This window comes from Ctenopharyngodon idella, chromosome 5 (genome assembly GCF_019924925.1).
Source record: "Ctenopharyngodon idella isolate HZGC_01 chromosome 5, HZGC01, whole genome shotgun sequence".
In the NCBI taxonomy this organism is placed as follows: Eukaryota; Metazoa; Chordata; class Actinopteri; order Cypriniformes; family Xenocyprididae; genus Ctenopharyngodon; species Ctenopharyngodon idella.
The window spans coordinates 40,102,161-40,130,103 of record NC_067224.1 but is presented as its reverse complement, the minus strand read 5'-3'; the positions used below and the strand labels follow the sequence as shown (position 1 = coordinate 40,130,103).

Here is a 27,943-nt window from a genome sequence, read left to right as displayed (position 1 = left end):
ATGCTGTATAAATGGCAAGTTTACAGTTGTTTGCAATGAGTTAATGAGCTGATTCGAAGTAGAAACGAGGGATTTGATAGATGGTTAGAGCTGGTGGTCTGAGTTTTTGGATGAAGGGTCAGAATCAGGGGTTCTGCATGTGTGTCCAACTGTTTCCTGTGGACAAAAAAGGAGACGGCTAATACAGCTACATGCCCACACACATTCACACGCTCCTTCACCTGTCAGCACAAAGCTCTTTTTTCCCTAAAGAGACTCTTCAGTGAAGTATCTGAATTTTGACTGTATTATTATATTTTATTATTGCTCTTCACCGGGTTGAATCCCACAGACGCACATTGCATTACATACTTTTTACACATGAACCAGCAAGTAAAGTACCTACCTTGCAATCACTCAGAAACTGAGAAGATAAAAAAATCTCGTTTTATTTTACTAGAATTGCTCATCACACTGTGTCTGGCTCTGTCTGTAACAAGATTACTGAAGAAAAGGCTGATGGGTGTTTTCTGTTCCCGCTGACTCACCTCATTTTTCCTGCTGTGTGGTCTCTCGCACACATCCATGTGCCAATCAATCTAACAATAGCATCTTAAGCCTCAATAAGAGAGTTTGCAATCCGTCCGGTGCTCAGGGAAAACTCTACACGAGTCTGCTACGAAGGAGACAGTACATGCTATTTTTCAGCATGAAATGATTTATGCTGAAATTCCATTGCTGAGCTGGACTCCTGGGAGTCACTTGCAATTTGAACCGGCTTTGCAGCATGTCCTCGCTTTGTTCAGTGTAAATCTATTTGTGAAAACGGCAGCGCCCTGCATGTCTACTGTAAATCTGCCTCATGCTGTTTTAGGCCACACAAAAGGACTGTATGTCAGTTAATTTCAGGAGTCCTTTGAAAATCTATTAGGCAAATCCAATGGGAAAGATTCAGCAACACGTTTTAGATGTCTAGTGTAGCGCAGATGGGATTTTGTGGTAGTGAGTTGATGTATTGAGCTCACTTTTAAGTCACCATGAATTCACGAATATTGCTGTTTATTACAAATGATTTATCCATGCACATCACTTTTTTTTTTTAAATATATGTGCCTCGTAATCTTGAATCAAAATAACTTCCCCTCCCTCTTGCAGCAACATCTCTTCTCTGATGATGTGTTTACTGGTGTGAGGGCGGAGCAGTCTTCACTCATGTGAGATCCATCAACAGCAAACCACAAACATCCAATCAATTCCCCATGGACAAAATCAAGCCCCGCCCTACATTTGTTCTTGTTTGAGAAGCAGTTTCACTCAGATATACGTCACAGTAGGGAAGAAAAGACTATAGCAGCTTCTGTTCATGCCAACTTGAATGGTTAAAAGAAAAAAGATATTGGCAATGTCGATCTTCTAGTACTCTCAAGCTTCTTAAAGGAATAGTTAACTTTACTCACCCAAAATGTCATTTCAAACCCAAATTGGCATGATTTTCATTCTTCCGTGGAACACAAAATCAGATGTAGTTTTTTTATAACGGTATGATATGAGTTTCTTATTTCCATACAGTGAATATATATACACCAATCAGGCATAAAATTATGACCACCTGGATGTCGGAGGCCAAGTCAACACCTCAAACTCGTTGTTGTGCTCCTCAAACCATTTTGCATTATCCTGCTGAAAGAGGCCACAGCCACCAGGGAATACTGTTTCCATGAAAGGGTGTACATGGTCTGCAACAATGCTTAGGTAGGTGGTACATGTCAAAGTAACATCCACATGGATGGCAGGACCCAAGATTTCCCAGCAGAACATTGCCCAAAGCATCACACTGCCTCCGCCGGCTTGCCTTCTTCCCATAGTGCATCCTGGTGTCATGTGTTCCCCAGGTAAGGACGCACAAGCACCCGGTCATCCACGTGATGTGAAAGAAAACGTGATTCATCAGACCAGGCCACCTTTTTCCATTGCTCCGTGGTCCAGTTCTGATGGTCACATGCCCACTGTTGGCACTTTCTGTGCTGGACAGGGGTCAGCATGGGCACCCTGACTGGTCTGCAGCTATGCAGCCTCATACGCAACAAACTGTGATGCACTGTGTATTCTGACACCTTTCTATCAGAACCAGCATTAACTTCTTGAGCAATTTGAGCTACAGTAGCTTGTCTGTTGAATCGGACCACACGGGCCAGCCTTCGCTCCCCACTTGCATCAGTGAGCCTCGGCCACCCATGACCCTGTCGCCAGTTCACCACTGTTCCTTCCTTGGAGCACTTTTGATAGATACTGACCACTGCAGACCGGGAACACTCCACAAGAGCTGCAGTTTTGGAGATGCTCTGACCCAGTCGTCTAGCCATCACAATTTGGCCCTTGTCAAACTCGCTCAAATCCTTACGCTTGCCCATTTATCCTGCTTCTAACACATCAACTTTGAGGACAAAATGTTCACTTGCTGCCTAATTTATCCACCCACTAACAGGTGATGAAGAGATATTCATACTGAATTTGATGTTTTAATAACACTGTTTTAGTTCATTAAGGCTCTTTAAGTGTTTTTCACTAAAACTAAAATTAAAAAAAAGAAATAAAAAAAGCTAGTTAAAAAAACTAAAATAGTATATAAATAATACTAAAATAACACTGGATGATACAGGCACACATGCTGGATAATTTGCAAAAAATGGGAGGGATGACGTGAGACTTCCAGAGGAGATTAACCAGCTCTCCATTCTCCCCTGCGGTCCCGGATGGACCACCAACACTAACCACGTCCCGTTAGGTGAGGGGCTGCGCTACACATCCCTGAAACAGACCCTCTCAACACTGGCCCACAAAGCTAAAAGGAAAAAGAAAATAACACTTGCTTTCCGACAATGTCCATGTCTCAGTGTGATTTCCTAAATGTTTTTAGATTTACTGTAATTCTGAGCTCTGACCTCATCCCATTTTACAGCGGAGGCTAAAAACAGCATCTGCTGCCAAATTATGATCCCATCGACAGAACATCGAAGGAAAAGCTGCGCAATCCAACACTTCGAATGATGTCTAAGCTTCACAACATGACTTGTACTGCAAGCACGTCCTGAGCTTCTGCCTTTAATTTTAACCTTATTTATTATTGAAAGGAAAAAAAAAACCAGGAAAGCATATGGACAAACACAGTGCTTTGGCAAAGACAACACTGGCTGCTCCTTTACAGGGTGATACAACATTTTGTTTGACATGAAATCAAAATAGTCTATTTACTTACTCAATAAATGAGTAAGTAAATGGTCTTGGTCTTATTGTGAAAGATTCATCAATGTGTTCCATATAAAAAATATGTCTTCATAATCATTCATCATTTTTTATGTGACATGGTCCAATTAATCCACAGTGGATCAAATTAAGTCCTGTCCATTTTATTCACTGTATATCCTGTTGTATTCAGAAATATTTCAGACTATAAATATAAGTGTTACATCATGTTGAGTCAGGGCCACTCTGTAAAGGAACAGTGCACAAAACAGTTTACTTACCATCAAGGTAGTGTACAAAACATATTTTACATTTGTTAGTATTTACACAAGTTTGTAATGTGCTTAGTGACCCCATTTGCAATGCCGTTCGCTTCACAGAAAGGGGAAGACGTCTGTCATCAAGACGCTCTAGAGGAATGTCAGACCTGAAAGGAGACTCCCCAGGACCTTTATTTTTATAGGACAACCCCTTCTCTGTGACCTCTGATCAAAGACGCTTGTAAAACAACAGTGTACACACATCATAATGAGCTGCTTTTCTGTGTCATTCTTCGCGCTCTTTTCATGTTGAAGTTCAGACTCTCGAAATGCTCAGGCCAGTGAGGCTGGCCCACACTAAAAGATTTGTAAAATCTTATCAAACGTGATGATAAAAAAAATCATAGATTTATTAGTTTTGTTGAGTCCCGACTGTGAACACGCGGTCAAACGTGACTTTAGAGTAAACAAACATGGCGGACGACTGGCAAGAAGAATTGCAGATAATAGTGTTTGAACTGCTTTTTACTGAAAAATCTTTGGATTGGATGAAGTCGTCTTATGCTTCCGTCTTCCATTAGCTCACTTTCTGATTGGGTATCATTTCCTTCCATGTGACAATCTACAGAGTGCATTTGCTATTGTCCTTGGGGTTCCCCCCCACACAACAGGATTTCTGATTGGAAATATTCAACCTGTTGGATGTTTATAATTTGGATTCGGTGCAGCCTGGCTTTCTTCAGAGCAGATTCAATCACTCTTAAAGGGATAGTTCACCCAAAAATGAAAATTGTCATCATTTACTCACCCTCAAGTTGTTCCAAACCTGTATGAATAACTTTCTTCTGCTGAACACCAAAGAAGATATTTTGAAGAATGTTGGTAACCAGACCTCAACTGTTTGATTACCAACATTCTTCAAAATATCTTCTTTTGTGTTCAGCAGAAAAAAGAAACTCATACAGGTTTGGAACAACCTGAGTAAATGATGACAGAATTTTCATTTTTGGGTGAACTATCCCTTTAACGTATATCGACACACATACATAGAGCACATCACATATGGTAAACACAGTAGTTCAAACGTGTGTGTGATACATGAGAACCAACTGTGGGGGCAGTTGTGGCCTAACGGTTAGAAAGTTGGATTTGTAACCCGAAGATTGCAGGTTCGAGTCTCAGTACTGTCAGGAAATGGTGGGAGAGTGAATGAACGGTGCTCTTTTCCACTCTCATTACACACAACTGAAGTGCCCTTGAGCAAGGCACCTAACCCCCAATCACTCCCCAGGCGCCACAGCAAAAATGGCTGCCGACTGCTCCGGATATGTGTTCACAGTGTGTGTATGCACTTGAATGGGTTCCACAAATTCCAAATATGGAACACCATACTTGGCCTCACGTCACTTTCATTTTCAGTGAGGTTTTAGCGTGTGAGGTACGAACATGATGCATGCTTGATCTTCCACATTTACCATATGTGATTCGCCATGTGTATGTGTGTTTATATGTGAAAAAAGAGACTGCATCTCTTCACAAGACTTGAATTAAACGGCTCGATTAAAATAGATTCTTTTTTCACTCCATGTGATCTCATAAATTTTGGTTACCTGGACTTTCAATGGACGGACAGAAACCACTCAGGTTTCTGTAAAAAAAAATATCTTAATTTGTTTTGAAGATTAACCAAAGGTCTAATGGGTTTGGAATGACATGAGGGTGAGTAAATAATGACAGAATCCCTTTATTCCTTTAATAAATATGTTTAATGTACAATAAACTTCCAGTGTGTTCCAATAACATCTGAAGAACATAAAGAAACCTACATAAACACACTGCACATAAGACACGGCATATATATTCTTCTCTCAGCAATTACACGCTCAGCACTGTGTTTATGTTTTGACTGTGAGCTTGGCTACTATTTCACCCAATTATATGTGCTTTTTTTTATAGTGAACACTCAAGCATGCTGGGGATTGTTTTATGAGTAGGGTCTCTCCTCTCATTCTGAGGACCGTCTTCCCTAAATCCCCCTCCATGTGGCAAGTCCATCATACTTGTTTTATTTTTATTGCCCCTTGACTGAAGTCCCAGGCTCCCATCGCCTAAAGCTCTAATGGTGCATGTGGTGCGAAAAGTGCAATAAAACCCCTAGCGAGTAGACCTGGAGACTGGCTGGTTTGCACCAACAATCAGATCTCCGTCTTTTATCCAGTGTGAAAATCAAAGGTTAACCACCTGAAATTACCCTGGTTCTCTACTTAGCAAGGGCTACTGTTTCAAAATGGTGAGAAAACCATCCAGGCATGATGTCAGCTCATTAGCCGAGCGTGAGCCCAAACAAACCTGTTATTATATCCATCTTCATCGGCTGCTCCGAACACTGCTGTCCTTCATGCTGGAAACACTCGAGAGATCAAACCGTGTCCATTACGCCTTCAAACGGGAATAAAATTGCCCCTTGGCTCATTTGGGGCCACATGCCAGGCTAATTCATTGCATGTGGGTTTTCTGGGTTAATTTGTTTGTTTTCGTATCTTGCGCGATGCAGCTGACGGAGGGGAAACGTGTGACTGATCACAGGCACTTGGGCACAAATGGTTCTGTAGAGTCAACATTTGTGCCGTTGGCCCTTTCAGAGCAGTTCAGCTCCCTTGACCCTCGTAACACACACTTGAAAAATCACCTGACAGCTCAGACTTATTGCCTCAAACATCTCACACTCCTTCCCTCCCCCTCGTAACACACAGTCCGTCTGCTTTAACTTGTCAGCATGCTAATCGGCAGCGTTACGCAGCACTGATCCTTGAGTCACTCAGATGCGCACACCTGTGTGAATGGATGTGCTAACAATTTGACAGTTTTGGTGAGGAATAAAGCCTTGATTAGACTAGATTTTATTAGATTTGTAAGTGAAAACCTTTGGACTGACTGCTATTGTGCTATTATAGATCCTTTTTCAGTAAGTAAACACTGTGATGTTGTTTTATGGGTGGAGCTTAGGTGGAGGCAGAACGATTCCTCTGACCACTTCACTAATGCTAGCTAGCAAGTTCTGTTAGCTTGTTTTTTAAAGGGTTAGTTCACCCAAAAATGAAAATTCTGTCATTTATTATTCACCCTCATGTCGCTCCACACCCGTAAGACCTTCGTTCATCTCCGGAACACAAATTAAGATCTTTTTGATTAAAATCCGATGGCTCAGTGAGGCCTCCATTGACAGCCAGATAATTAAAGGGATAGTTCACCCAAAAATGAAAATTTGATGTTTATCTGCTTACCCCCAGGGCATCCAAGATGTAGTTGGCTTTGTTTCTTCAGTAGAACACAAATGATGATTTTTAACTCCAACCGTTGCAGTCTGTCAGTCGTATAATGCATGTCAATGGGAACACAATCTATAAGAGTAAAAAAAAAAAAAACATGCACAGACAAATCCAAATTAAACCCTGCGGCTCGTGACGACACATTGATGTCCTAAAACACCAAACATCATTTTTTACCTCTAATACACCACTATGTCCAACTGCCTTGGACATGTGAGGTGTGTACGTGCTCTGGCGTAGTTTAAAGGATAAAGTCGACTTTCAAATAAAATCTTCCTGGTAATTTACTCACCACCATGTCATCCAAGATGTTCATGTCTGTCTTTCTTCGGTCGAAAAGAAATTAAGGTTTTTGGTGAAAACATTCCAGGATTATTCTCCTTATAGTGGACTTCAGTGGTCTCTCCAAATGGTTGAAGGTCAAAATTACAGTTTTACTTTGGCGGTTTGATACATGCTCCGAACCACTGATTCGAAAAGATTCGTAAAGATTATCTGAATATGTAAGGTCAATCACAACCCGGGACCGAGATTGTTATTTGAAAAAGTTGACTTAAATGAACCAGATTGGCCGATCCGTACACGCTCACTCAGTGGATGGATGATCTGACGGGATTACCTCTGGTTGAGTGGCCTGACATCTACACCTACCTGATAGAGAAACCGAATGTGTATAGTAAAGAGAAACTGACTGCTAAATCTTTAGTTGTATGACTAACAAAGTTAGGTAATTAAAAAATCTTGTAAAAAATTGTATGGGATACTTTTTCAGTTGTTCAGACTACAAAAAAAATCTAATTTATTTAAAGCTTGTTTTCTGCCAGTGTTGTGCGGCACACCAGCTAACCAATAGTATAAATGTATGTGTCCATGTAGGTTAGTTCATGCTTGCTCTTGCACTGGATGAGTGTTGTATACTGTGATTGTCATGATGAATTCACTGTGATGGGCTGTATTCTTGCAGGCCCAAAGCTCCCAGCCACAAATCCCAACAGCTGTCAGCTGATGTTACGCAATTCCCACTACAGTCCCATGAGTCGTGCACGGGCTGTATTCCTTCCCTCCAGAATAACTGCTGTAAACGCAGGGTCACTTCTACCTTAGCCGCGTGTGGGACGTCCAGCTGGAAGCACTGAGGACTAATCTGTGTATAGTTACAAAAATCAAGCACAAATGTACAACAATCAGAAGCTGATCTTTTGGAACGGCCTGTCATTAACACGCTTTTTCCCTGCGGAGGAATGACTGCATGGAACATTATACGGATTACTGTTAATGAATTTTGTATGTTATGAACATGATGATGTTTCATTGCGGTGTAGCAGTTGTATTTTAGACTAAATAGCTTAGAGATGATATAGCGCTCGCAGCTGTGTGGCTAAACCATAAAATTACTGAGATTTAGTTGTGGTGTTTTTAGTTTTTTAATAAAAAAATATAGTTACAGTATTGATGACCGTTATATAATAAACCTTCTTTTATTTTCCCAATAATTCAATATTAAGAGCAGTTACAATACAGATGAAGAAGTTGTATTACATGTTTAACTTTCTTTAATGTTGCTTTTTGAGCATGAAAAGGGTCTGCAAAGTTAGAAATTCACTCCAAAAGGTGTTATTCTCTATATCAGTGCACACTTTTTCTGAACTCCCTGAAACGCCTCCATTGTAGTCTTGAGTTTTCTTTACGTCACAATATTCCTCATTTAAAAATTCCCACCCAAGGCATATGGAAAATAAATGGGTGTGGCCTGGTTGAGTTAGTGTGTTAACATTTAACTGGTCAACTGCTTCCAGCGTGTTTGAGAAATGTCACAGTTAACAATCACAACACATTGGTCCAGTCGACCAATCAGAGCGCATTTTGCTTTTTGGAAGGAGGGGCTTCATAGAGACAGGAACTAATCAGAGCGTTACGGACAGTCTGGGAAGAGAGCAGCTGCAACAATGTCAAATATGTGAACAATAATGTGTTTTTTGAACATTTAGGCTGTGTGTCCACCAAAGCGTTTTTAGCCAGCTGAAAACTCCAGGCACTCTGCTGAAAATGCCTATCTGTGGGCGCTTGAGAGCGCTTCGGCAGCGTAGCTTTTTTTTTCAGTTGAGACGCTTTGCTTGCTATGATACAGAATATCCGCAGAAGTGTTACTAGTATCTAATTTCACAGATAGTTTTTTTCTGTACTGTTTCTATATAAAAAAAATGCTGATACATTGTAAAGTATTTGCTCTGGCTCTTGTTTTAAATGATTTTGTTCCGTTATTGTGCTTGTTGTTATCATCTGTTGTCATTGTACAAGCAGTTATATTTGTGTTATACTTGTCCCGCCCCTTCTCCACTGTGATTAGACGGCTGGGTAAGTGAGACCTCGTGATATTAAAGTGTGACGTGAGTGAAAAACTGTCTTGCGATATCGACATGAGCGTGAGGGTGAAATTAGAATATGATATGCCACCACTACGTTTACATTACGGTGCCCACTGCGGCACCGCCTCCACTGTCGTTTTGCTTTTTTTGTAGAAATAAAAACCATTTAATTCAGTTGGATAACGGTCGATCAATTGTAAACTATTGTAAGTGTCTGCTCTGCTCATCCAGCACGAGCTGCAGTCGCACACAGTGCAGCAGGAATCACAGTTCACTGATCACGTGATGAGAGTAAGGCGAGATGACTGACAAGACCATGGCGGAGGATTCGTTGCTCAACAGAGCCTAAGCATCTGACAAATGTCTTATCTTGTAGAATGTGTAGAACACAGGTGTCTTGTAGAACACCGCTGCTCCCTATACACAGAGTATGTGCGATCGTGAATTCGAAAGCGAAAGTAAAACGCGAGCTCCCTGATGCTCATAAACTAGGCTACATACAATAGCCTGTCTCCCAATATCAAACCTATCTTAGGCTGGGCTGTGTAGTTGTAACCACCTCTTAGCTCTGTTCTCTGTTTTGGTCTCTGTTTGCACTTTGAATATTGAGAGAGTACTTTGATTATGGTTGTACTTATTGTTTGCACTTAATAAGACTAAGAAAAAAGCTGTATTTATAGTGTTTTTATTTCTGTGTTCAATTTGTGGAAAGGAGTTCAATTAGGAGGCCACACACAGCCTCAATCAGAAGTTCTGGAAGCTCATAATTTATGTACAGTAAGGTCCATGTGAAATCATACAGGAGAGAAGCCAGTCAGTTTGTGGCAAAACCTTTTACAGTGCTTGTATATTGTTGTCTTTCAATGCATATGGATAATTCATACTCAGAAAGTAGAATTTAATTGACATTCATTACAAAGTGATTAGTTAAAACATTTCAAAATGCACCTGCAGACTATTTTACCAGTCATGAAATTTGTCATTGAGGATTTTTTAAAAAAATACTTTGCAAAAATCTTGTCTCGTCTCGTGATCCCAATCGCGTGTCTCGTCTCGTCTTGTGAGCTAACTGTTGCATCACACTCCTAGTACAAATGTATTTTGTCTCACTGCACTGGCAGATTTTTTTCCGACTTGTTTTAAGTATAAACACCTAAAAAATAAGTTTAAAAAAAATCTAGTGCTATAAGGCAAAATACACTTATATTCTATGTTCTAGTTGCTTATCTTAAATCTTAAGTTGCTATTCACTGAAAATCTTCCTCTCTGCTGCAGTCATTTCATTCTCTATTCTGCATGTATGCATGTATGACTAATGAGAGAACCGATGCAGACATGAGGGTGAGTAAATAATGTTTTTGGGTGAATGCCCCTTTAATGTTAAATGGTGTGCTGGACAATATACACACACACACACACACACACACACACACACACACACACACACACACACACACACACTTGACTCTGTCCATTGTCTGTTTTACTCATCATCTTCTGTTCACTCTCGCTGTTTTTCATTTTCTCATTCAAGTCAATCAGTATTCCTCTGACTGTTGACCATTGTGTCAGGTAAATGTTGGGGTCTGGAATGGACGTCAGCTCCTACACAGTTTGGCAGAGCTCAGTTCACTTGGCTCATTCCTTCAGTCCTGGACACAAACCTGTGTCCATTTATCTGCAGCAGGGGAGCTGTGTCCAGTATAGGCAGGCACATTTATTGGATTGATTTATGGTTATAGGACAGGGGGTTGCCAAGCCACGCTGCCCCTGCTTGGAAAGTTTGTTTATTTATTATTTTTTAGTGGTGATGTGAAAACCAGCGGCAGCATAATGAGCCACTTCAGAGGATATTCAGCTGCTCAGTGTGGAGACACAGTGAGAAATTGCCTCAGTCTTGATCCAGTGGCTGTTTCGAGCGGGAGTCTTAATGTAGCCACATGAGAAGGTCATTATCTGTTGGTTAGAATAACTGGTGGTGTCGTGGTGTCTTAAAGTGACTGAGGTCAAAGTGAAGCAATTGAGTCGTTCTTAACATAATTGAGATAAACATGCATATAGATAACGCCTGGATCTGTCAAAACTATGGCATTGCAGTGAAGAATATTTCACAAAAAAATCTTTGAATGCTTTTTGTCATTATTTAATGGCAGTTTACATAGTACTTTACTATGTTCTATAACAATGTTTTATGAAAGAAGTCTCTTCTGCTCACCAAGGCTGTATTTATGCGATCAAAAATACAGTAAAATCAGCAATATTATGAAATACTATTACAATTCAAAATAACAGTTTTCTGTTTGAATGTTTGTTCAAATATAATTTATTCCTGTGATCAAAGCTGAATTTTCAGCATCATTACTCCAGTCTTTAGTGTCACATGATCCTTCAGAAATCATTCTAATATGCTAATGTGCTGCTCATGAAACATTTTGTAAAATATTTTCAATTTTGAAAAAAATGTTGCGCTGCTTCATATTTTTGGTGAAAACCGTGAAGTATTTTTTAGGATTCTTTGATGAACAGGAAGTTCAAAAGAACAGCATTTATTTGAAATAGGAATCATTTGTAACATTATAAATGTCTTTACTGTTGCTGTTGATCAAATTAACGCATCCTTTTGAAAGAAAGTATTAATTTATTTATAATAAAATCTTACTAACCCCAAACTGTTTTTGTTTTAGTACAGATAAAAATGCCTTGAGTTAAAAGCAAACATGATTTACGGCAAACGCCTATGTTATCTGAGACTCTCTGAGAACCTTTAGAGTGTTTATTTGTTAAGTTCATGGTGAAAAGTCACTCTAACTAGAACAGGATGGTTCCTCTCCATCCATTTTGGTCCAATAAATCTGTTTTATGACTCATTTGATAAGATTTTGAGTGTTTACATGGAGATGCATGCAAACCAAACCACTACATCATATCCTCTGTACTCCAAACATGTCTCCTGATCGCTCGCTCTGTCCTCGTTGGGATGTTCACAGGCACTCTGTCTTGTCTTGGCAAGTGACATGACACAGAGCTGATAATTGCACTTGAAGATGATAATGCGTTCTGAAAGGAGCTCATACTTTAAAATTAGTCATAAAATTGGTTCACTTATACATAATTGGACAGAGAATAACATGACGTTCCTTCTGTCCGGTTTTGCTTCAATCGCAGCAGAGCGTTTGTGTGATTCAGCTCAGGTCTTTCTTAAAAGCCAAAGGCACAGTTGGTGTGTATGTTCATTTCTGAAGGATTTTTATTAATTAAATACAGGATGTCTTCATATGTACCTGCCCCTACAGCTGTATGTGTTTCAGTGTTGTGGAAAGTACTGTCACATCCAAAACAAGGTTCAAAATCAACAAATTGTCCTTTTTTGGGGAGGCAGTGCCCTCAAAAGTAAATCTATGTATGTTATTTACCTCCAAAGGGTACATATTAAAAGGGTTCCTTGATTATGATTTCACTTTTTTAACTTTAGTTAATGTGTAATGTTGCTGTTTGAGCATAAACAACATTTCAATGCAAAATGAGATATTTTCTTTTACAGAAATTGCTTTTTAAGGACTACAACAAACAGCTGGTAGGGACTACAACAAGCTTCTTCCTGGGTTGGTGTCATCACTAACCCTAAAATTTACATAAACCCTGCCCCCAAGAACATGCAACAAAGGGGGTGAGGCCATGTTGGGCTGCTTAAGAGAAGAGGAAGAGTTGTTGTAGTAGAGTGTTGTTACCATGCCGTCATTTTACGCCGGACTGCTTCACAAACGAGGGTCAATTCAACGCTGGATTTGCACAAAAGATTAACATGACGGCACATGCTAGTCGATGAGTTGAATCAACTCCACAGCAACTACATAAATTTATCCACAATGTAAGGCTGAACACCGTTACTGACAATCCTCATTTTGGCTGCGTGAGATTCTCCAGCTTTGTTGTTGTTGAGCAACCGAATCGTGAACTGTTAAAGCTCCACCCTCTTCTGGAAAGGGGGTCGGGAGCAGCAGCTCATTTTCATTTAAAGGGACACACACAAAAATGGCATGTTTTTGCTCACACCCAAATAGGGGCAAATTTGACAAGCTATAATAAATGATCTGTGGAGTATTTTGAGCTGAAACTTCACAGACACATTCTGGGGACACTAGAGACTTATTGCATCTTATGAAAAGGGGCATGATAGGTCCCCATTAATACCTAATGTACTAATATGTGCCCTTTATTTGTAGACAAGGTACACAGATGTACCTTCGAGGGCACTACGCTGAAAAAAATTGGTGTAGGATTTACTGTGAAAAAAAAATTTCTGGTAAATTTCACAAACAATTACAAAGAAATGGCAAATAACACATTGAATTAAATGTGAAAGACTGAAATAGTATTTTCTATGGCGGGGCACCAGAGTCTAGGTAATTAATGGGAAACACTGGGTTTAGTTTGGGAAACTCTGCCCTAAAGGTATATCTTTCACATGTTTACAATTAGAGTAGTACTTATCTGGTACAATACAATGAGGGTAGCAATGAAAGCATTCATATGAATAATATATATTTATTGTAATATGATTTTATTTTTTTTTAAATGTGTTTTTCCCTTACGGTTAATTTAGTAGTGTAGTATTTGTTTTTAATTAGTGACACTGGTTTATGTGTATGGAAACCGTTGGATGAGCTCATTGCCTGGCAGCAGTTTTGTCCAGCATGTTTAAAGATGCTTCAGTGCTTACAAATCATCAAGACTTCCTTTTCCATCAGTGCTTCTATATATTTCAGTGTTGTTCAGTGCTGGTTTGCTTCATGGATGTGGTTAGGACCGTCATTTTGCTGATGATTAATGGTCATGCAAATACTTGAAATTAACAATTTGATAATTTTGTTTGCCACATGCATGAATTGTCGGTCATGATACAGAACAAAGAGCAACAATCCTCAGAGTCTGGATTGCAAGAACATAACTTTTTAGCCAAGATAGTAACTTGTGCAGACATGTAGCTATAAAACACATCAGACAAAGAGCATTGGGAACCCAGAGCCCATTGCATGTGTAAAGACCTGGTTTGTGTTGGAAGATCAGACTTGGAAGCAAATCGCATCTTTGTAAGCTTTGCTTCAGCACGTTTTCACGGTCTCTTTGGGCAAATGGCTGTGATTGTGTAATAAGAACAACACATGATGTGGAGCTGTGCTGTCCAAGGTGAATGTTGCAATAGAAGGAAGGAACTGTGATGTACTGTTCGATCTGACAGGTTTTCACCACGTGCTTTAAGACTCTGAAGAGGAGAGTTATGTAAGATGCCACACTGCTGCCTTTTAAGGGAACCAGAGAGCTTTACCCTGATCCTGTTTAGTCTGAACATCTCATCAGTTCTTCATCAGCTTTTCCTGGAAAAACAAAAGATGACCTTAAACAAAACACACACAAAGCAGGCAGAAGGTGAGCTGTAAACTATCTATTTGTTGCTGCTTGTGCAACTGCTTCCCACAACCTTCAACCAATGTTGTCAAACAGAGTTTCTGCTGATAAGAACACCCCAAAATAAAAAGGAAACAAGAAATGTTGTTTTGCATAAAGAAACTCAACTATCCAGAGCTTCATGACTTTGTGCTTTGAAACAGACTGGCTTTGGTAATACAATGGCAGAACATAGATGTTGATCATGTTGCTTGGCGTCGCTGTCATGTTCGGTTGTGATGTCATCGTGTGGATGCAGCCATAGTGTGACTCAGAATCTGTCAAGGTCTGTCGTACAGCAGCATGTGATTGAACTGGATGTGTGGAGATGTTCTATTCTCAACTCATCGACTTCGAATTACATTTCTGATGGTTTATTACTTTATTTGGACTATATGCTTCACTTACTTCACTTGCTTCCCTTTATGTGAAGCTGATATTGATATCTAGATTCATTTATTGATCAAATTAATCAGTAAAGACATTTATAATGATACAAAAGAAAATCTATTTCAAATAAATGTTGATCTTTTGAACTTTCTATAATGTTAAGTTTGAATAATGTTTAACAATATTAATGTTTTTACTGTTTTGACCAACTAAAAGCAGTCTTAGTGAGCATAAAAAAACATTTAAAAAACACAAAAACATTAAAAAAAATCTTACTGACCCTAAAGAAATCATGGATAGAACGATGGATGGATGGATGGATGGATGTAACAATAGATAGCTGGATGGATGGATGGATGGATGGATGGATGGATGGATGGATGGATGGAACGTTGGATGGATGGATGGATGGATGGATGGATGGATGGATGGATGGATAGAACGATGGATGGAAGAAACGATGGATGGATGGATGAATGGAACGATAGATAGATAGATAGATAGATAGATAGATAGATAGATAGATAGATAGATAGAAACCATAGATAGAAACCATAGATAGAAAGATAGAAACCATAGATAGAAAGATAGAAACCATAGATAGAAAGATAGAAACCATAGATAGAAAGATAGAAACCATAGATAGATAGAAAGATAGAAACCATAGATAGAAAGATGGATAGATAGATAGATAGATAGATAGATAGATAGATAGATAGATAGAAACCATAGATAGATAGATAGAAACCATAGATAGATAGATAGAAACCATAGATAGATAGATGGATGGATGGATGGAATGATAGATAGAAGGATGGATGATAGAACGATGGATGATGGAATGATGGATGGATGGATGGGTGGGTGGATGATGGAACGATAGATAGAAAGATGGATGGATGGAATGATAGAAAGATGGATGGATGGATGGAGGAATGATAGAACGATGGATGGGTGGATGGATGGAATGATGGATGGAATGGATGGAAGGAATGATAGATAGAAGGATGGATGGATGATGGATGTAACGATGGATGATAGATCGATGGATGATGGATGGATGGATGGATGGATGAATGATGGATGGATGGATAGATCGATGGATGATGGATAGATGGATGGATAGAACGATGGATAGAACGATGGATGATGGAACAATAGAAAGATGGATGAATGATAGAAAAAAGATGGATGGATGGAACGATGGAACGATGGATGAAGGAATGATGGATGGATGGAACTATAGATAGAAAGATGGATGGATGGGTGGATAGAAATATGGATGGATGGATGGATGGAATGATAGAAAGATGGATGGATGGATGGATGGATGGATGGAATGATAGATAGAAAGATGGATGGATATGATTATAATTTTGTTCATGAAACAGATGACATTACCTCTCACAGTCTGTTGCTCACATGAGTTCAGGTTTTTAATAGAATCTCATGCTGTGTCACTGATACGGGTCATTTATTTAAATATCTGTTTGTTAAACAGCACAGAAAAACAGGATTCTGTAGATGAACATCTCCATGTGTTTTGGTGAGGACAAGCACCCTGGAGCAGTTTATCCTGAGATCCATAAATAACCATACGCATTAAACAACCCCTCCAGGTCATTTGCTCAAGTAATCACTACCAGGGCACCACTGCTCGACTGCAGATTTTGGCATGTGCCTTGTTTTATATATTAGTTTGATTTATGCTTTTATTAGATTGTGAGGACTTCCTCTCTCGGTTTGAATCCAGCCATGTGGCTTCCATTGAATCATTTATTTGCTAGAGTACCAGCCACTTTCCCCAGTATGAGATAAACTTGTTTTTTATTAAAAGATTCAGTGTGTTTAAGCTCATCTATGAAAACTACAGTACTGTTGCTAAACATTATATTTGCACAAAGGTTATTCACGGATGCAGGTCCAACTGAGATACCTGATCAGCTTTACCTTTCATGCAGTATGTAATATAGCTGTTAGAGAACGTAAAAGGTCTGCAATGTTGTAAAGATCAAAGTGCAGATAAATAAAGTTATGTTTCCTAAAAGAAAGAATCGATTCTGATCTGCCAAAACTTTCGTAACATATCTACGTAGGTTTGTAACTAATTTGCATAATGTCCATCTATGGTCTTCATTGGCTGCCTGAGAACAACGTCTACTTTGTTCTGCCCTCAAACACTCTATTTATAGCTGAGACTGGAAGAGTTTTGTTTGACCAATCACAGCACACTGAGCCATCTGACCAATCAGAGCAGAATAGGCTCTCGGAAAGGAGGGGTTTAGAGAGGCTGAATCCTTTATCGAGACGTTTCAGAGACCGTGAGAAAAGAGGTGATGCTGCAATGATTATAATGAGAAAATAAAGTGTTTTTTGCTGTGTACACTGGCATAAGTCACCCTGTATGGAGTGCATTAGAGAAACCCATCTAATGGTTTTCAGGAGGCCATGCCATCTCCTCCATAGCAATGCCACAATGCTTTATGATGCCTCATACATCTGCTTTCACTCTCCGCAGACCTCAGCGATTTTTTTTTTCATTCTTTCCACATCCGAACTGCTGCTGTCACTCCAGTGGTTCTTACTGAGGATCATTGAACACATCTGAAGGCCTTTAACTCTCAGTAGTTTGTCTCAGCATCTCTCTTGAGTTTAATTCAGGCTATGGATCATATTTGGTGGCATGTGTTTTTATTCATAATCTAATTAAAGGAGTAGTTTACCCCAAATTTATGGGGGACCAATAATGCTCCTTTTACAAGATGAAATATAAGTCTCTGGTGTCCCCAGAATGTGTCTGTGAAGTTTCAGCTCTAAATACCCTACAGATCATTTATTATAGCTTGTCAAATTTGCCCCTATTTGAGCAAAAACACACAGTTTTTGTGTGTGTCCCTTTAAATGCAAATGAGCTGCTGCTCCTGACCCGCTTTCCAGAAGAGGGCGGAGCTTTAACAGCTCGCGCTTCAGTTGCTCAACAACAACAAAGCTCGAGAATGTCACGCAGCCAAAATGAGGATTGTCAGTAACGGTGTTCAGCCTTACATTGTTCAAACTGGAGTCGACACTGATGGAGAGACTCAGGAAGAAGTTACAACTTTTAGAATGAAACTGGACGTTTCTGAATGGTTAGTGGACAAATTTATGTAGTTTCTGTGGAGTTGATTCAACTCATCGACTAGCATGTGCCGTCATGTTAATCTTTTTTGCAAATCCAGTGTTGAATTGATCCTCGTTTGTGAAGCAGTCCGGCGTAAAATGACGGCATGATAACAACACTCTACTACAACAACTCTTCCTCTTCTCTAAAGCAGCCCAACATGGCCTCATCCCCTTTGTTGCGTGTTCTCGGGGGCGGGGTTTATGTAAATTTTGGGGTTAGTGATGTCACTAACCTGGGAAGAAGCTTGTTGTAGTCTCTACCAGCCATTTGTTGTAGTCCTTAAAAAGTGATTTCTGTAAAAGAAATTGAACTTTGAGCGTCGTAACTTTGCAGATGTTGTTTATGATCAAACAGCAACATTACACACTAACTAAAGTTAAAAAAGTGAAATTATAAGCAATCACCCCTTTAACACTTTGTCATCATGTACTCACCTGCATGTCATTATGGTCCTGTATTATTTTCTTTCTTCCATGAAACACAGAATTAGATGTAAAATGTCTCATTGCCACCACTTAAGAAAAAAAAAAAAAAATGCTTTTGTAAATCAGCATGACCTAAAAAGTCATAATTATGAGACAAAAAGTCAAAATTAGGAGCTTAAAAAGTCATAAATTGAAACCTTAAATTGAAATGATAACATAAAAAGTCTACATTATGACAGCTGAAATGAGTCATAATTATGACTTAATATATCATGATCTCATTTTGTCATAATTTTTGTCATTATTATTTTTTTTTTAATTTTTGTCACAATTTACCAAAGCATGTTTTTGTTTAAAACAATTTCAACTCATAGTTATGTATGTATGTATGTGTGTGTGTGTGTGTGTGTGTGTGTGTATATGAATGTAGTTAGTGTGAGTGAGTTTTGTCACCTAATTATGACTTAGTATCTCATAATCTCAACAGTTTTTGCCATAATTATTATTTATCAAAGCATGATTTTTTTTTATGTGGTGGAAATGGGCTTCTATATGTCTGAGCTACTCTTTTTCATGCAACAAAAAGTAGACGGTGGATGATTTATATTGTCAAACTGATTATTGTGCTTTTTTTGGAGCTTAGCCATAGTAATGCAGGTCAGACTTCGTCTAAAATATTATTTTAAGTACCACACAAAAAAAGAAAGTCATATAGGTTTGGAACAACATGAAGGGGTTAGTAAATGATGCAGAAAACACATTTTTGTCTGGACTGTTTCTTTAAGAGAAACAGTTTATATTGTTCAGTGTGTTCAGTTTATACTAAAGTGTGTTTACAGTATATGAACTAGTAGTATACTGTAGTAGTGTGCCGTCATCACAAACACAGCCTGATATTGAAGATACACATGGGACATGTTTACAACCCAAGCATGACTGCCTCAGATCTTCACATGATCATTTTTCATCACATGTTTTACTCTTTGACCAACTTGCAGAAATCTAATAGAAGATTAGAAAAGATCTAATTGTGAATGCCGTGCAGTTGTGTAATTTCTACCTCCCCTCTAAATGAAGATGCATTCTGGGATAAATTAATGCCAGTAGTGTCCAGTTGTTCCTGCCGTATATGTCTGGTTCTTGTTAGTCAGTACGTATCATGTGTATCACAGCTTGACTGAGGTAATACGGCATAACCGTGCATGACGGTGCTATATCTCAATCGCTTTATTACACTTAAAATAATCATTCTTAAAGTTTTGCATGAGTAAACCGAGTAATTCTGCTGTATTAGCAGATGTCTGTACAGATATCAGCATGCTTTGACAAAGATTGTTGTGTCTGTGGCTTTCTTTCTTTCTTTCTTTCTTTCTTTCTTTCTTTCTTTCAAATAAATTAAATAAATGTATTTGAATAGTTTCCCTAACATTAAGTTTAAATAAAGAAAATATATTTATTTACATTTATTTAAATAATTTCAAATAAATAGTTTACATTTATTAACTAAAATTAAAATAAATTAGACATTTTTCCAAACACATCAAATTTATTTATAAACAATATTTGTTTATAATATATACATCTGTAGGCTACACAATCATGGGGAAGACTGCTGACTTGACAGTTGTCCAAAAGACGACCATTGACACCTTGCACAAGGAGGGCAAGACACAAAAGTTCATTGCAAAAGAGGCTGGCTGTTCACAGAGCTCTGTGTCCAAGCACATTAATAGAGAGGCGAAGGGAAGGAAAAGATGTGGTAGAAAAAAGTGTACAAGCAATAGGGATAACCACACCCTGGAGAGGATTGTGAAACAAAACCCATTCAAAAATGTGGGGGAGATTCACAAAGAGTGGGCTGCAGCTGGAGTCAGTGCTTCAAGAACCACTACGCACAGACGTATGCAAGACATGGGTTTCAGCTGTCGCATTCCTTGTGTCAAGCCACTCTTGAACAACAGACAAGCGTCTCGCCCGGGCTAAAGACAAAAAGGACTGGACTGCTGCTGAGTGGTCCAAAGTTATGTTCTCTGATGAAAGTAAATTTTGCATTTCCTTTGGAAATCAGGGTCCCAGAGTCTGGAGGAAGAGAGGAGAGGCACACAATCCACGTTGCTTGAGGTCCAGTGTAAAGTTTCCACAGTCAGTGATGGTTTGGGATGCCATGTCATCTGCTGGTGTTGGTCCACTGTGTTTTCTGAGGTCCAAGGTCAACGCAGTTGTATACCAGGAAGTTTTAGAGCACTTCATGCTTCCTGCTGCTGACCAACTTTATGGAGATGCAGATTTCATTTTCCAACAGGACTTGGCACCTGCACACAGTGCCAAAGCTACCAGTACCTGGTTTAAGGACCATGGTATCCCTGTTCTTAATTGGCCAGCAAACTTGCCTGACCTTAACCCCATAGAAAATCTATGAGGTATTGTGAAGAGGAAGATGTGATATGCCAGACCCAACAATGCAGAAGAGCTGAAGGCCACTATCAGAGCAACCTGGGCTCTTATAACACCTGAGCAGTGCCACAGACTGATCGACTCCATGCCACGCAGCATTGCTGCAGTAATTCAGGCAAAAGGAGCCTATCATATTTATTTTACATAATTTTATTATTTAAATAAATGTATTTATTTATTTTTATTAAAATAAATGTATTTAAATAGTTTTTTTTTTCCCAAAAATATTAAGTTATATAAAATGTATTTATTTATTTGAAATTACTTAAATAAATGTATGTAAACACATTTTATTTATATATACTTTTTTTTTGTTTTTTTTTTTGTTTGTTTTTTTAGTAGCCAATAAATAAGCCAGATAATGTACAGCTGTTGATAATGACAAAATAAATCTTCTCATGGTGATACATCATCCTGGCTCATTATATTATTAGTATCAAATGTTTAAATTGTAGAATCCATAAATAACATTAATAATTACAGTCTGTGTCTGTTCCATTTCTCACATACAGGGATCTACCTGCTGGACATGATTTACATCGACTCGGCCTATCCAGCCTCTGACAGCATTATTGAGACTCAGCAAAGAACCAATCAGATGAACAACATCCTCCGGGTGATCTCTGACCTCCAGATGTCCTGCACATACGGTCAGTTCATTTACTTTCAGTTAGTTTCGCTGGATATTTAGTCGTGAATTCTGTGGGGGGATTTCAGATTGATATACATGTGTGTTTATATACATGCACACGTTTGACCCTCAACCTCCTCACAGACCACCTTGTGACCCTCCCGCATGTGCAGAAGTACTTGATGTCTGTTCGCTACATCGAGGAGCTTCAAAAGTTCGTGGAAGACGACAATTTCAAGTAAGTGAGGGGCTGGCGGTCTCAAAGGTAAAATGCGAAGGGATTTTACATGCAGCGGAGCTCCTTCAAAAGGCATGATGACTTTAGCAGGACGCATGGCACCGGCAGCAGCTCAGAGCGAGGGCGACCCGTCGGCCAGACCCATGATTTAAGGCAGAGTGAACAGGAAATAGCAGATGATTGCATTTGTTTTTTTCTAGGCGGGCATCCCAAGGCATTTGACACTGGGAATTTACGGGTCACTGCTTTTATAGGCAAACAACACCGTGATTAGATTTTTGGGTGGTCGGCACAGTAAGAAGCAAAGTCATCACATAAATGTGGTGAAACTGTAACCGCCTTTAGACATTTTCATTGTACCATTAAATAGTGTTTTACACAAATGCAATGTGTTTTTATTAAAACACTGGGTGTTCTGTGAGTTTGAGCAACGTGAAATTGCATTGCTTAAGCTCAGCAGGGTTTAGGCCGAGTGAGTCCAAACACATGGTGGAACCAACAATGAGATATAAATCCTCATATGCAATTGTTCCAAATCATATAATTTAATAAAGGTAAAGCATGTACTTTTTTGCTTCCAGCAATTCTGTGCCAGAGTTGTGTTTAAAGGATTAGTTCACTTCAGAATTAAAATTTCCTGATAATTTACTCACCCCCATGTCATCCAAGATGTTCATGTCTTTCTTTCTTCAGTCGAAAAGAAATTAAGGTTTTTGAGGAAAACACTCCAGGATTTTTCTCTATATGGTGGACTTCAACGGCTACCAAGGGGTTGAAGGTCCAAATGTCAGTTTCAGTGCAGCATTAAAGGGCTCTACACGATCCCAGACGAGGAATAAGGGTCTTGTCTAGTGAAACGATCAGTCATTTTCTAAAAAAAATAAAAATGTATATACTTTTTAACCACAAATGCTCATCTTGCACTGCTCTGCGATGCGCCACGCATTACGTAATCATGTTGTAAAGGTCACGCAAAAAGTATAAAAAGTATTCCAGTCGTGTAATATTAAGGTTGAATCACTGTAGTCACGTTGACTATTTTAACGATGTTTTTACTACTTTTCTGGACCTTGAATGTGGTAATTTCTTTGCTTTCAATGGAGGATAAAAAAAACCTCAAAATATCTTAATTTGTGTTCCGAAGATGAACGAAGGTCTTACGGGTGTGGAACGACACGAGGGTGAGTAATTAATGACAGAATTTTCATGTTTGGGTGAACTAACCCTTTAATGTCATTTTAAAAGGAATGCAGTAATTCTCTTTTAGTGTGAACTTTTAAAGTTCTCCTCTCGACCTCATTCCATCATGAACAGCTGCGAAGTAAATTTGTAAATTAGCAATTCTTCAGAGAGAGTTAAAAGAGTCTCTGATTATGCTGGATTTAAATGTTTATGCTGCGGGATAAGTGATTGTCTTTGGGCCGCTCGTCTCAACATTGTGAAGAGGCTGTTATCATTGGCAGGCACTGTATCATAAGTACATTACTGATATTGATCTGTCAACATGGGAAGGGAAATGAGATACTGAGTCCAATATCCTGATATCACCCATGCTGAAAAGCATTCGTCTGTTGAAGCAATCATATTAGCACAAAATTATGGAGTATTATCTTGTGTTGTGTTTATAAAATTAAAATATTCTTTAACAGTCACCTTTAGCAGATGTAAAACAAAATCTTCATGTTTCTCAGCATCTTTTGTACCTGTCTTAGAAGCAAATGTCTTTTTTCTCCATTTCCTGTGGACGGTCATCCGTGAAAGGCTCAGACATAAACACATCCCACTATCACTCTCTCACTTAGCTCATTTGAAATGATTGTTTTCTTAACTCGGACCGAATCCTGTGCTGACGACGGACAATCAGTAAATGTCAGAGTTAATCAGAGTTCTTCAGTTTCGAGTATGCAGTATCAGGGAATACATCCGTCACACATCACATGCCTTAAACACAGGTTTGGGGAGAAACAGAATAAAAATGGTGTTATGTAACCAGGAAACAAAAAATGAAACTCAAGGCTCAACAATAAGGATTTTTTTCTTCTGACCTGTTCATTTTTACTTGCCCGACCAACATTTTCTCTGGCCCCATGGCAAATATTTTAAATGTCTAATTTTGTGTAAAATTTTGATTGAAAAATCAAAAATTTGCATATTTTTGAAAATATACACTCACTGGCCACTTTATTAGGTACACCATGCTAGTATCAGGTTGGACCCCTTTTGCCTTCAGAACTGCCTTAATTCCTTGTGTCACAGATTCAACAAGGTGCTGGAAACATTCCTCAGAGATTTTGGTCCATATTGTCATGACAGCATCACGCAGTTACTGCAGATTTGTCTGCTGCACATCCATCCTGTTCCTCCACATCCCAAAGCTGCTCTATTGGATTAAGATCTGGTGACTGTGGAGGACATTTGAGTCTAGTGAACTCACTGTCATGTTCAAGAAACCAGTTTGAGATGATTGAGTTTCTTGACATGGTGCATTATCCTGCTGGAAGTATCCATCAGAAGATGGTTCACTGTGGTCATAAAGGGATGGACATGGTCAGCAACAATACTCAGGTAGGCTGTGGTGTTTAAATGATGCTCAATTGGTACTAAAGGGCCCAAAATGTGCCAAGAAAATCTCCCTCACACCATTACACCAACAGCAGCCTGAACTGCTGATACAAGGCAGGATGGATCCATGCTTTCATGTTGTTTACACCAAATTCTGATCCTACCATCTGAATGTCGCAGCAGAAATTGAGACTCATCAGACCAGGCAACGTTTTTCCAATCTTCTATTGTCCAGTTTTGGTGAGTCTGTATGAATTGTATCCTCAGTTTGCTGTTCTCAGCTGACAGGAGTGGCATTGGTGTGTCTTCTGCTGCTGTACATCATCTGCTTCAAGGTTGGATGTGTTGTGTGTTCAGAGATGCTCTTCACCTCAGTTGTAATGAGTGTTTATTTGAGTTATTGTTGTCTTTCTATCAGCTCCAACCAGTCTGGGGTGTGTTTCCCATACAACGACGTAACTCGCTGCTTCACTACCATAGTACGATGCATCGTTGAACAAATCAACTAGCTAGTCACGACTGTTTCTCAAAACCGTAGTCGCAAACCTGCCGTTCAGTCGCGTTGGTTAATGACGTCACGCAGGTGGTGAGTAATAACTTCTGTAAATGAATCAGTTTGAGATCGAATTAATGCTAGATTTTTTGCTCTAAATTACGGACATGGCATCTGAGGACTAATTCTCATTTTTCTCAGTTATTTTGCTTTATTTCCGGATTCAAACATAGGCTTGTTCTTACGTACCAGGGCACGTACGCACATGTGCACTCTTCAAAAACGGTGCTTTAAATCTCTTGACAAACTAAAATATGTAAATGACATTTGTATATATTCAAAATAAAAGATATACATTGTACTTAATGTCAGCTTGCTTATTTTGCTCAGGATAATGATTTATTAAGTCCACATGTCATAAAAACAAGAAACTATGCTTCTAACAACAGCTTGAGAGCTGTCGTTCCAACCACACAAGTTTGCGATGCAGTTTGGGAATGTTCGTTTGAACTATGGTTTGAACTTGAGCAGATCGTCTTGACCGTGTCTACATGCCTAAATGCATTGAGTTGCATGTGATGATAATTAGATTTTTGCGTTAACAACCTGAATACGCGTACCTAATAAAGTGGCCTGTGAGTGTATGTATTTTTATATTTTATACAAATAGGAAACGATACTGATTTTTCTGTAATTTTCAACCTATTTTAACTTCCAAACTATCATTCTTGTAATTTTAACAAAACCTCATCAGTAAGATAGCATTACTGTACCTTGATGACTTATTTAACTTGAACAACTTGCCACAACAATGTTCAATTCATTGCCAAAAAGCCATATGTTTTGTTTCGTTGTGGGTTGTTTGAAGTTTAGGCATCAAAAAACACATGTACATATTCAAAGACTATGACTCTTCTGTCATCAGGTCTTCCTTGTTATTGAGCCCTGTAACTGTATTCTGCTAAAGTCACGTTAAAAAGACATACAATAATACTTTTTTGTAGATTTTGTTGTGAATCGAGTCTGTTTTCAGTCAGGAGTTTGTGTCATTTGTCGTTTTTTAGCTGATCCATCATTGGATCAGAGAAGGAACTGTCATGAGTGTTATTTGTGGTTTGCCATATATCTGAAATCTCCAGGGTGTTTTCTGCACAGCTCAAGGCTGTTTTATTGCGGGTGAGATGGGCTGAAGTCCAAATCTCTAGAAAGAGATAAAAAAAGAGCTAGTGGATCATGATGATAGTCGGCAGTTGTCATGTGGTCTCCATGGTGACGTTTCGTCTGTGACCCCGTTCCGACCTCACATGGCCGCAAATGCGTGGAAACCTTAGGGCGGGCTATTGAAGTTCATCCAGAATTGACATCATCCTGCTGGCTGTATCCTGGCTCGACAAACCCCAGCCTCCCTCATCACCACTGGCCATCTCACTTTCTGTTCCATTGCCAGTATTCTGGATGGGTTGTGAACATGAAAGGCTCTAGGTTTTTGCACTGCAGGTCCAGCGGTCTGGAAACACTACACACTCACCAGGGTGGAAAATGAACTGCACCCACCAGACACAGAAGCTGCTGAATGAGCAGTTCTAAATCATTTCAAATGTCGAAGTTTTGCATATTTACCATGTAAACGTACACTCTTAAATATAAAGCTTCCAAAATGGGGTTTTCACAGCGATACCATGGAAGAAGTGAATATTCTTAAAAGAACCATTTTTCTTAGTGTGAAGAACCCTTTTCCACTATAAAGAACCTTTGGTGTAATGGAAAGATTCAATGGATGTTAAAGATTCTTCATGGAACCATCAATTCCAATAAAATAACTTTAAAAGAGTATTTGTAAATGCTTTATTTCCCTTTAATACAGGCAGGGCTTGACATTAACACCTGGCAAATGTGGGTGGATTTCAGCAGTGGCGTGTAACACAGTCACTCCTACTAGCCACTTTGACTGGTTGAATATTATATATATAAATGTAGAATTAAAATATAAAATAGAATTTAAAAAAGTGTATAGAAGTAAATTTTCATTTTTAGTGCTGTATGTTTTAAAGCAGAGCTTTATGAACATTATTGTTTGCATAATACTATGCATAAATAATTATTAGGTTGTGTAAAGGCGATGCAAGTGTATATTTTTTTTATTAATATCCACTGATGCAGCAGTGTTTTGTTCTGGCTTCTTCCATATTTTGTTTCTGACGTGAATGCATGGCAAATCATAATCGAGGAGCTTCTCAGGTGCACTTACTGTTGATGTTAACATGTTGCTAAACTAAGTTAACAATAAGCCCAAAAATACATTGCACACAAAAATTGGTTGAAATAATCCCTTTTTAAAATTAGACATGTTTAGTTGGCATTAGCTCATTTTAGTGCTGAAGTTCCCACTGAGCTTGTCGCAGTGCACTTTGTGATTGGCTTATCTGCAGCGGATACTTGTGGTGCTGCTTTAGAACTTGTCGAGGCAGCGTCATTTTGCCTACCATTTGGAAACAACCATTGCATCTGAAGCTCGTCTTTGAGGCCTAAAAATGTAGTCTTTTTAAGGTTTGGAATAGTTTTTCTGTATGTTATCTGGTTTCTGAACTCTCAACCTCTGTTAAGTCACTCCAATCTCATCGGTAAAGATTTTTGTTTTCGTTACTGAGAAATGCTGTTATGTGCAAATTACAACAGAATGATTGATTGCTGTCATTAGTGCTTCTCCAGGGAATTCTCCACACCCAACGGTTATCTGACTCTATCTATTTCAACTTTCCTAAAAACAGTGTGTTATCCTAAAAGAATCTGATCTTTTCTTTCACAAATCCCCAGTACACTGTTCCAGGTTGTTGAGTTGCTGTTTTTGGCGGTTTCATTTTGTTCTTTGGCTATCAATAGATGCAATCTGTTTTGTGTTATTTATTTTTAGTGTGCCCATTGTGTTAATTCAGTTTCATTTTCCTGGATGGAGGTTATGGATGTC

General features: G+C 38.9%; 1 protein-coding gene across 2 annotated transcripts in view; it reads left to right on the top strand.

Annotated features, from left to right (window-relative positions):
• Positions 1–27,943, top strand: part of LOC127512748 (ras-specific guanine nucleotide-releasing factor RalGPS1) — a 148,567-nt gene that overhangs the window by 92,767 nt on the left and 27,857 nt on the right. For both annotated transcript variants that reach the window (XM_051893969.1, XM_051893970.1), the window contains exons 9-10: positions 21,567–21,704; positions 21,830–21,923. In XM_051893969.1, coding sequence (XP_051749929.1) covers positions 21,567–21,704; positions 21,830–21,923 — 232 coding nt within the window. The remainder of the gene's footprint in view (positions 1–21,566; positions 21,705–21,829; positions 21,924–27,943) is intronic.